This window comes from Heterodontus francisci, chromosome 5 (assembly GCF_036365525.1).
Source record: "Heterodontus francisci isolate sHetFra1 chromosome 5, sHetFra1.hap1, whole genome shotgun sequence".
Taxonomy (NCBI): Eukaryota; Metazoa; Chordata; class Chondrichthyes; order Heterodontiformes; family Heterodontidae; genus Heterodontus; species Heterodontus francisci.
This window is the reverse complement of record NC_090375.1, coordinates 33,174,553-33,186,561: the sequence shown is the minus strand read 5'-3', so window position 1 is coordinate 33,186,561 and position 12,009 is coordinate 33,174,553. Positions and strand designations below refer to the sequence as shown.

Below are 12,009 nucleotides of genomic sequence, written 5' to 3'. Positions count from 1 at the left end.
ACAGCTTGGGCCGAGTTTCAATTTTTTTGTTGTTGTTTTACAGGTGATGATGCAATAGATTTTGAAAATGTCATGTAAATATAAAAGAAAGGGATGTTACTGATCTTTTTGTTGTAGGATCTGAAGTTATATTGGCTCCAGCTGCATTACATATTTGGGAAGGGGTGGAAATTGCACCAAAATGCAACTGTTGTCAACATTTTGCACCAATGCTGTAAAGCTTCAGTCAATATCTTAAGTAATCTTTTACTGCATGAGTAGGTTCGTGGCTCTGGAACTGATATGGCATGGCACCTAAACGTTTAATTATATTTTTAGGATTCTGGCACTTTGGACATGCGTGGAATGGGGCAGATGCTCCCAACAAATGTTATAGAAGAACAGTTAATAAGACAGCAACAGGAAATGGAGGAAGATCAGCGATGGCTTGAACAAGAAGAGAAGTTTTTGGTAATCTCTTTTACATGCTATATTTTTCAGTCTTCAGCTAAATATACTGTGTAACTTTATATCAGATCAGATAGATTGATGTGGGAAATTTGCAGCAGTTAGCATGAAACTGCATAGAATCTACATTCAAAATAGGCTTAAAGGACATTCCGATTAACAACAGGCCAGTCAGTTTAACATCTGTGGTGGGTAAGGTTTTAAAAACAATAATCAGGGAAAAGGTCAACAAGCATTTGGAGAGTTTTGAGTTAATTAAGGAGAGCCAGCATGGATATGTAAAAGGCAGATCGTGCTTGACTAATCTTAGTGAATTTTTTGATGATGTAACAGAGAAGGTTGATGAAGGGAAAGCAATTTATGTTGTCTGTACAGATTTTAAGAAAGCCTTTGACAAAGTACCATTTAAAAGGCTGGTTAACAAAATTGAGGCTCCTGGAATAGGAGGGTCAGTGTCAGCTTGGATAAAACATTGACTTAAGGACAGAAAACAGCAAGTCGTGGTAAATGGTTGTTTTTCAAACTGGTGGATGGTAGACAGTGGTGTTCCCCAAGGGTCAGTGCTTGCACCACTGCTTTTGTTGATGTATGTAACTGACTTGAATATTGAAACATTGAGTAAGGTTTCAAATTTTGCCAATGACACCAAACTTGGAGGTGTGGCAGACAGTGAGGATGATACCAATTGACTGCAACAGGACATAAATAGACTAGCAGAATGGGCAGACAAGTGGCAGACGGAGTTTAATACAGACAGGTAATGCATTTTGGCAGAAGGGATTGGGTGACTTTCCTTCAATCATAAGGTCAGAAATGGGGATGTTCGCTGATGATTGCACAATGTTCAGCACCATTCGCGACTCCTCAAATACTGAAGCAGTCCATGTAGAAATGCAGCAAGACCTGGACAATATCCAGGCTTGGGCTGATAAGTGGCAAGTAACATTTGCGCCACACAAGTGCCAGGCAATGACATCTCCAACAAGAGAGAATCTGAACCATCTCCCCTTGACATTCAGTGGCATTACCATCGCTGAATCCCCCACTATCAACATCCTAGGGGCTACCATTGACCAGAAACTGAATTGGAGTAGCCATATAAATACCGTGGCTACAAGAGCAGGTCAGAGGCTAGGAATCCTGCAGCGAATAACGCACCTCCTGACTCCCCAGAGCCTGTCCACCATCTACAAGGCACAAGTCAGGAGTGTGATGGAATACTCTCCACTTGCCTGGATGGGTGCAGCTCCAACAACACTCAAGAAGCTGGACACCATCCAGGACAAAGCAGCCCGCTTGATTGGCACACCATCCACAAACATTCACTCCCTCCATCACCGACGCACAGTGGCAGCAGTGTGTACCATCTACAAGATGCACTGCAGCAATGCACCAAGGCTCCTTAGACAGCACCTTCCAAACCCGCGACCTCTACCACCTCGAAGGACGAGCAGCAAATGCATGGGAACATCACCACCTGCAAGTTCCTGTCCAAGTCACACACCATCCTGACTTGGAACTATATCGCCGTTCCTTCACTGTTGCTGGGTCAAAATCCTGGAACTCCCTTCCTAACAGCACTGTGGGTGTACCTACCTCACATGGACTGCAGCAGTTCAAGGAGGCAGCTCACCACCACCTTCTCAAGGGCAGTTAGGGATGGGCAATAAATGCTGGCATAGCCAGTGACGTCCACTTTCCATGAATGAATTAAAAAAAAGATTTCCCAGAATTCTTCCAGGGATGAGGGATTTTAGTTACAAGGTTAGGTTGAAAAGCTGGGTTTGTTGACCCTGGAGCAAAGGCGATTGAGGGGAGATTTGATAGAGGTGTACAAGATTATGACAGACATAGATAAGTTAGACAAGGGAAAACTGTTCCCATTAACTGATGATACAGGACTAGGGGACACAGATTTAAGGTTTTGGGAAAGAGATGCAGGGGGAATGTTAGGAAGAACTTTTTTACAAAGTGAATGGTAACGACCTGGAACTGGCTGCCCATGAGGGTGGTGCAAGTGGATACAATCAATGATTTCAAAAGGAAATTGGATGGGCACTTGATGAAATAAACTTGCAGGGCTATGGGGATTGAGCGGGGGAGTGGGACTGACTGGATTGCTCTGCGGAGAGCCAACATGGACTTGATGGGCTGAATGGCCTCCTCTGCTGTAAATGAGTCCATGACCTTTCCACTTCTCTTTGAGGAAACTGTAAAAGCTGAAAGTTTCTAGAGATAATTGTGCTGAATGAAGTAATTCTCATGTTTATTCAGTACTTAACGGAGTCTCTTTGCAGTAAAACATTATAATTCTATTATAAGGGGTAGTTTTTTTTTCATTTTGTTCAAATAGTCCCTGAAAACAAGTACAGCAAGATTATCCCTTTGACACTGACGATCAATGCCCAACTTTGCCATATTTCCCATGCACTGTAATGAACTTCCAGTGAACTGTGTATTTCAAATCTTTCATACCCAAAGGCAGTTGAAGGACTTTATTTTGGCAAACAAAAGCACAGTCAAACATTCTGAAATTGGCAGGAGAGTAATATCAGAATGATACAAGCTACTGAAATGACATAGCATTGTGCTAAATAAAGACTGAATGTTCATTTCTTGCTTAACCCACCAATATGGTATGTTTTGTACCCATTTTACATAGTTGCATAGAGCTTTCTTAACAGAAAAAGGCAGTTTCGCCCAGTTTGTCCCTACTGACTCGTGTTCCACATGAGCCTCCTCACATCCCTTTTCAGCTAACCCTCTCAGCATATCCTTTTATCCTTTTCTTCCTCATGTATTTATCTAGCCTCCCCTTAAATGCATATATGCTATTTACCTCAACAATTACTTGTGATAGGGCATCCTACTCTTTGGGCAAAGTTTCTCATGAGTTCCCTGTTGGATTTATTAGTGACTATCTTGTAAATCCCCACAAGTGGGAACATTTTCTCTACGTCTACCCTATCAAACCCTTTTGGTATCTTATAGACCTCTATCAGGTCACCCCTTTCTGACCACAACATTTCCAAGATTCTTGGGTTCAGGAGTTGTGTTATAGTGGATTGGACAGGTAGATATCAGATGAAATTTAATGTGGAAAAATTTGGGGTGACATCTTTTAGGAGGGAGGATAAGGAAAGGACATATTCACTAAATGGAGTAGAGGAACAGAGAAAGTTTGAACTTTAAAAGTTCCATGATAGATTAATAAAGCTGTAAACAAAAAAAAAATAACATGCACGGAGAACCTAGGTTTTAAAAATAGGGATTTGGAGTACAAAAACAAATGGGAAATTCTGAACCTATTGAAGCCTTTAGTTACACCACACTTCGAATATTGTATATAAAAACAAGAAATGCTGGAAATACTCAGCAGGTCTGGCAGCATCTGTGGAGAGAAAAGCAGAGTTAAAGGATCAGTGTCCCTTAGTATATTGTGTCTGCTTTTGAGTGCCTAACTTTAGGAAGGATGTCACTGTTCTGGAGATGGTGTAAAAGAAATTCACAGACCTGATACCAGGAATTAGAGGCTTTAGTTCTGAGGAGAACTTAGAAAAACTGGGGCTCTTTTCGTTAGAAGAAGGGTGAGATTTGTTAGAGTTGTTTGAAGTTAGAAATTTTGATTAAGTAAATCGGGAAAAACTATTTCCACTTTTTAATGAGTCAATAACTAAAGGACATCAATTTAAGATCATCAACTAAAGAATGAAGAGAGAGGTTAGGAGACATTTTTCTTGCACACAGGGTTGTTGGGACAATGGGCCACATGTCCTCCTCCTGTGCTGTAAATTTCTGATTTGTTTGTAACATTGGGAAAGAGAACCAAAAGAAATTAATCAATACAAATAACAACAGGTTATTTTAAAAACTGGAGTTGATGCTTGGCTCTGAATGGGTGGGTGGGAGGGGATGGTCCTGGAGCAGGCCACACAATCACTCTCAGTCAGATTGACATAAAAATTTGGCAGACAAATAGAACTTGGGGACAACCAGCCACCAAAGATAACACAGAACGTAACTTCTTAAAAATTAAAATTGTGCACTTTTGCATTTAGTTGCTTTTTCTTTTGTGAAGTTAGTGCTAACGTCTCTGATATAACCCATGACAGTTGAAACTGTTAGATAAATCCCTAACCCATTTAGATTTCACAGATTCATATAGAATGGTGGATCTACTTTTGTTCTTGATTCGACCTAATTTTGCCAATAGTGCCAGTCACCAACCTCTTGTAATATTGTACTATGTTTATTTAGGTGAATGATGACTAAAAAGGTGCTGTTTATTATGGGACTTAACTAATGAGAAACTGTTTTGGTGGGAGGTGAGGTCAAGATAAATTTATACTACCTCCTTCTTTAAAGACATAAAGACTCGTATATGTTTCTAAATCATTGGTTAGGTCTGAACTAGAGCATTCAATTCTGGGCATCATACTTTAAAAATGATATCAAGGCCTTTCAGAGGAGATATACCAGAATTTCCCCCCACTGTGGTTGACAGGGCCCTCAACCGTGGCCGGCCCATTCCCCGCACCTCTACCCTCACCCCTTCCCCTCCCTCCCAGAACCGTGACAGGGTTCCCCTTGTCCTCACTTTTCACCCCATCAGCTTCCATATCCAAAGGATCATCCTCCGCCATTTCCGCCACCTCCAGCGTGATGCCACTACCAGTCGCATCTTCCCCTCCCTTCCCCTGTCAGCATTCCGAAGGGATCGTTCCCTCCGCAACACTCTGGTCTACTCCTCCATTACTCCCACCACCTCGTCCCCGTCCCATGGCACCTTCCCCTGCAATCGCAGGAGGTGTAATACCTGCCCATTTACCTCCTCTCTCCTCACTATCCCAGGCCCCAAACACTCCTTTCAGGTGAAGCAGTGATTTACTTGTACTTCTTTCAATGTAGTATACTGTATTCGCTGCTCACAGTGTGGTCTCCTCTACATTGGGGAGACCAAGCGCAGACTGGGTGACCGCTTTGTGGAACATCTCCGCTCAGTCCACAAGCAGGACCCTGAGCTTCCGGTTGCTTGCCATTTCAACACTCCCCCCTGCTCTCATGCTCACATCTCTGTCCTGGGATTGCTGCAGTGTTCCAGTGAACATCAACGCAAGCTCGAGGAACAGCATCGCATCTACCGATTAGGCACACTACAGCCTGCCGGACTGAACATTGAGTTCAATAATTTCAGAGCATGACAGCCCCCCATTTTACTTTCATTTTTAGTTATTTTTTCTTCCTTTTTTTTTACATTCTTTTTTACATTTTTTACAATCTTTTTTTTTGCATTTATTTCATTTCATCTTAGTTTGTTCAGTTTGCTTACCCACTGTTTTTTTTCAGGTTTGCACTTGCTGCTGTTCAATATTCAGTGTATTTACACCTAATCTGTACTAATGCTTTGTCTTTCAACACACCATTAACATATTGTTTGCCTTTGCTCCGTGACCTTTTGGTCAGCTATGTGGCCTGGTCCAATTTACACCTTCTCCTTTGTTATCTCTTGCCCCACCCCCACCTCACCTACTTATAACCTGTGACTTTTCTAATATTTGTCAGTTCTGAAGAAGGGTCACTGACCCGAAACGTTACCTCTGCTTCTCTTTTCACAGATGCTGCCAGACCTGCTGAGTGGTTCCAGCATTTCTTGTTTTTATTTCAGATTTCTAGCATCCGCAGTATTTTGCTTTTATACCAGAATGTTACCAGGGATGAGAGAGAAACTAGAGAAGCTGGGATTGTTCTCCTTAGAGCAGAGAAGATTAAGGGGAGATTTTATAGAGGTGCTCAAAATTATGAGAGGGTTTGATAGAGTTGATAGCGAGAAACTGTTTCCACCAACAGGAGGATTGGTAACTGCTATCTTGTCAGTGTGCTATTAGCATCGAATAAGAAAAGTAGATGCTGAGTCCAAGTAACAGGAGTTTATTTACAGAGGTCGTCTTATTAAGGTATCTACTTGAATACTCTGAGCAGCATGAGGTACAGACTCATGACATCATATCCTGTGATGATGCTTAAGGTCTATATACTTAATCTACCCAGCAATAGCTTATGTACATTATACTATGTTTTTCCCCCTGCCCGCCAAGTCTCTGACATCATTCATCAGGTCTGCAATGCTGTAGGGTTCTCAGAACTCTGCCATAGTGTGTTCTTCTTTCATTTGTTTGGGGTATTGAGTCTTTCAGTTGTTCTTCCTCACTTTCCTGTGTGTGAGTGGAACTATCAGATGACTCATGTTCTCTGTCTTCACTGTCATCTGGGTTAATTATTGTTGCTTGTATCACCGGTTCATCAGCTCTCTCTGGTAGCTGATTCTCTTGATCTTTTATCAATTCTTCTGGATGGTATCATCTCTGTGTGAGATGGAGGTGAGCCATAACCGTCCCTTTCACATGAGGGTGCTCCTATTGAACCACTTCCTCTTCCCCCCCATTTCTCCACTTTGCGTTGGCCTCAAAGGTAGGGTCCTTTTAGGTGGTGATACATTCCTCTTAAGGTAGCGCTGTTCCTTCTCCTGAATCCACTCACCATGTCCACCTTTTAAGGGTGAACCTTGCATTCCTCCTCAAAACCTTCTAGGAGGACCAAAGGCTTCCCATTCATATCCCAGGCTGCATCTCTCGCATCTCCTGGACTTTCAAAGGTAACGAAAGCAAACCTCCTCAACTGATTTGTTTCACAATCTTTCATCAGAACTTCTGCTGTTCTTCCATATTTGCCAAACACTGCTTCAACTGCCTTTTCATTTGTTGAGGTGAGGTTTTGACCTGCCTGAAGAGAGAAAAAAGACCCAGGAAAAGAGGAGTTGCTACACTCTGTGGAGGAGCACTGCTTTGGCGACAGGAAGCCTTGTGTTCCGGGTGTGGCAGATTGCTGTTGTCTCCAACCTCAAGAATCTCTGCCTCAAGAGTGAGTTCTGTTACCTTTTGTGTTTTTGGGAGATCCTGAAATCTCAAGAAAGTTTCCACTGTTAGACTGCTACTTAAAAATCCAAGTAGACCTGTTGCTTCACCTTTTTTCTAAAAGATCCGTGTGACGCCTACTGCAAATGAATTGCCTTGCATGCCTACCCATCACAGACTGTTCATCAAACTCACTTGGAGAGATTACGAGTGACATCCAACTATTTGACTCTGGGACATCTGACCGATCCAGAAATATCCCACCAGACTGTGGCAACTAATTATTTGATTACTCCTAAGAAACCATTGCAACTTAAAACAATCTTTTAAAACTGGTTAACCGATTTTTGAATGTATGTCTGTATGCATGAGGGTTAGGAAGAATAAGAAGTTATAAAATCTTTTCATACATATAGATTTATCTGATTATCGTTTAAAGCTTGGTTTATTAATAAATAGTTAATTTTGTTGTTGTTTAAAGAAACCTGGTTTTGTGTGCTTTATTCTGGAGGATAAATAAAGTGTTTAATTTGGCTAATTTTCGGTAGGTGGGAAATTTTACAAATATGCTGTGATCTATGGAGTGGTGAACTGAATTAAAAGTACATTACTCCCACCTTGATCGTAACAAACCCACCAATGAAGAGTTTTCTGGGACGATCTAATTTCACCCTGCGTAAGGTCTATAGGGCCAAACAAGCTTTCTTACTGAGTAGTGAACAGGCTTAGTTCCTAATGATATATAGAGTTTCTGGGTCGTGTTGTTTCTATGTGTTAAGGTTGTCTAAGTTTCTCCCAGAACCTTCAACTGGATCCCTCCTGGCCTGTATCATTTTTCTTGTTGGTTTCCCTAAGCTTTTCTTTCCTCAGCCAAGGTGTTTCATGAGACAGGATAGAAACCACTGTCCCTGTATCTAATTTAAGAATAGTTTTATTTTCTCCCACTAGAATTTCTGCTTCCCAGCAAGCTTTCTTTTGCCTGTACTTCTTCTAGGAAGGGAGTATTAATTGTTTAACACTCCTTTATTTCCTCTATCCTTTTTCCAGTCTGCAATGTTTGTTTTCTGCTGTGACAGACTTGCTGAAAGTGACCCCCCTTCTCTTGCACCAGAAGCATTCAGCACTCTGGGTTGGGCAATTTTCCCGCCGGTGCTACTCCCGGCTGCACCTTCTGTAATTCAGTGCTGCTGCCTGTAGGCGTCTTTCCTGCCTCTTGGGCTTTGTAGTGCCATTTCTCTCTCTTTTCTCAACGGACCCGACTGTTTTCAGAATTTTTGAGGCTGGGCTCCCCCGATCCCCCCAATCTAGTAGTCGATTACTCTTTCATACTTCTGCTTGCTCAATAAAATGGCTTTTTTCATAGTCAGATCTCTCGACTGAAGCTGGTCTGACAGCACTTTGTCTAAAACCCCGACTACTGTTCTATCCTGGATCAGTTCTTCTCGCAGACTCCTGTAGTCACAATCTTCAGCTACTTTATACAGATCATTAATAAACAAATCGATACTTTCACTGACTTTTTGAGTGCGCCCTTTGAACTTAGCTCGCTCCAAGATTACATTTTTCCTGATCTGAAAGTAACCTAATGCTTTAATCTTCTCACCTTATGGGGTTTCTTTTTCATCAATCCCCAGGGTAGTCAGGATGTCCTCTGTACTGTCTCCCATGGTGTAAAGCAAAACACTGACCTGTTCTTTGTCTGATTGTGCTGTGAAATCTGAGGCGGAATGGTACCTTTTGAATCTTCGAATCCATCTCAGCCACGCTTTGACCTGGTTGGGCACGGCCACTCGCTCGAAGCTTTCTGATAATGGAATTGATTTTTCCATGTTTCTTCAAAGTCTTCAATACTTTTTGCTTTCTTATGCTGGGAAAGTCATTTTTATCACGGCCACAAATGGTTCAATGAAGAATGTAGAGGGCATACCAGGCGCAGCATCAGGCATATCTCAAAATGAGGTGTCAGCCTGGTGCAGCTACAATACAGAACTACTTGCGTGACAAACAGTGGAAGCTGCATGTGATCGACAGGGCTAAGCGATCCCACAACCAACGGATCAGATCTAAGCTCTGCAGTCCTGCCACATCCAGTCGTAAATGGTGGTGGACAAGTAAACAACTAACTGGAGGAGGTGGCTCCACAAACATCCCCATCCTCAATGATGGGGGAGCCCAGCACATCAGTGCGAAAGATAAGGCTGAAGCACTTGCAACCACCTTCAGCCAGAAGTGTTCAGTGGATGATCCATCTCGACCCCAACAACACAGATACCAGTCTTCAACCAATCCGATTCACTCCATGTGATATCAAGAAACGGCCGAAGGCACTGGATACTGCAAAGGCTATGGGCCCTGACAACATTCCGGCAATAGTACTGAAGACGTGTGCTCCAGAACTAGCCAAGCTGTTCCAGTACAGCTACAACACTGGCATCTACCCATTGCCCAGGTATGTCCAGTGTACAAAAAGCAGGACAAATGCGATCTGGCCTATCAGTCTACTCCCGATCATCAACAAAGTGCCGGAAGGGGTCGTTGACAATGCCATCAAGTGGCACTTACTCAGCAACAACCTCCTCCCTGACACTCAGTTTGGGTTCTGCCAGGGACACTCGGCTCCTGACCTCATTACAGCTTTGGCCTAAACATGGACAAAAGAGCTGAACTCCAGAGGTGAGGTGAAAGTGACATCAAGGCAGCATTTGACGGAGTATGGCATCAAGGAGCCCTAGCAAAACTGAAGTCAATGGGAATCAGAAGGAAAATTCTCTGCTGGTTAGTGTTATACCTAGCACAAAGGATGATGGTTGTGGTTGTTGGAGGTCAATCATCTCAGTTCCAGGACATTACACCGGAGTTCCTCAGGGTCGTATCCTAGGCCCAACCATCTTCAGCTGCTTCATCAATGACCTTCCCTCCATCATAAGGTCAGAGCTGGGGATGTACGCTGATGATTGCACAATGTTCAACACCATTCACGACTCCTCAGATACTGAAACAGCCTGTGTCCAGATGCAGCAAGACCTGGACAAAATCCGGTTTGGCTGATAAGTGGTAAGTAACATTCGCCTCACATGAGTGCCAGGCAATGACCATCACAAACAAGTGAGAATCTAACCATCTCCCCTTGATGTTCAGTGGCATTACATTGCTGAATCCCCCGCTATCAACATGTTGGGGGTCACCATTGACCAGAAATTGAACTGGACCAACCACATAAATACTGTGGCTCCAAGAGCAGGTCAGAGGTTAGCAATTCTGTGGTGAGTAACTCAACTCCTGACTCCCCAGTGTCTGTCCACCATCTACAAGGCACAAGTCAGGGGTGTGATGGAATGCTCTGCACCTGCCTGAATGGACGCAGCTCCAACAACACTCAAGCTCAACACCATCCAAGACAAAGCAGCCCACTTCATTGGCACCCCGTCCACAACCTTCAAGATTCCCTCCACCACCGACGCACAGTGGCAGCAGTGTGTACCATCTACAAGATGCACTGCAGCAACTCGCCAAGGCTCCTTCGACAGCACCTTTCAAACCTGAAACGTGTGCCACCTAGAAGGACAAGGGCAGCAGATGCATGGGAACATCACCACCTGTAAGTTCCCCTCCAAGCCACACACCATCCTGACTTTGAACTATATCACCGTTCCTTCACTGTCACTGGGTCAAAATCCTGGAACTCCCTTCCTAACAGCACTATTGGTGTACCTACACACCAAGGACTGCAGCAATTCAAGAAGGCATCTCACCACCACCACCTCAAGGGCAAATAGGGATGGGCAACAAATGTTGGCATAGCCAGCGACACCCACTGCCCCTGAACAATTTTTTTTTAAACATACTATTTTGTGTTATGACCAAGGTGGCAGGAGTGCACTGTCTTTTCTAGTTCCACTTCTCCACAGGTCACAATGTATATTTTTTTTAGAAACTTTACCCAGTTACTGATGCGGTCAATCGTGTACACTACTCTTTATCCCAGAATAAAATACCAAGCAGGTTTCTTTAAGAAACAGCAAAATTATAAGTTTATTGTAAAACAAGACTTAACCAGTAATGAAGCAAAGCATTAACACACAGATTGAAATACGGAAGTTCCCTTTTTAAATTCCCCACACACAAACACACACACACTGAAAAAATACAGAAATTCTCTGCTGAGGTCTGTCACATAAAAAAGATAAAAAGAATACTTTGGCTAAATTCTGATTCTTGAAGAAAAAAAAAGATATGGAATGATGTCTGTTGTCCCTTTTTGATCTGGCATCCCAAATACGCGTAGACGGCTGTCGCGGGGATCTTTCCAGAGCATTTCTTTACAGCGATGGTGTGGATCAGTTTGGCAGACTTTCCAGGAGAAATGCGTCATCAGGGGTTTCTGGCAGGCATTTAAGAGAGATGTAGCATCAGTTTCTCTATTTCTTACATTTTATTCTCAGGAAGTTCACAAAGAGATAGAAGAGGGTGGCTTCTTTCTTGGCAGGATTTCTCCAATTGTCTTCAAAACAGTTCACAGCCCAACACACTGTTCAAAGGGCGGCACAGTGGCGCAGTGTAAGCACCGCAGCCTCACAGCTCCAGCGACCCGGGTTCAATTCCGGGTACTGCCTGTTTGGAGTTTGCAAGTTCTCCCTGTGTCTGCGTGGGT

General features: G+C 43.2%; 1 protein-coding gene across 5 annotated transcripts in view; it reads left to right on the top strand.

Moving 5' to 3' along the window:
- Positions 1–12,009, top strand: part of LOC137369804 (focal adhesion kinase 1) — a 717,355-nt gene that overhangs the window by 647,934 nt on the left and 57,412 nt on the right. For all 5 annotated transcript variants that reach the window (XM_068031302.1, XM_068031301.1, XM_068031300.1 and 2 more), the window contains one exon: positions 319–450. In XM_068031302.1, the coding sequence (XP_067887403.1) occupies positions 319–450 (132 nt within the window). The remainder of the gene's footprint in view (positions 1–318; positions 451–12,009) is intronic.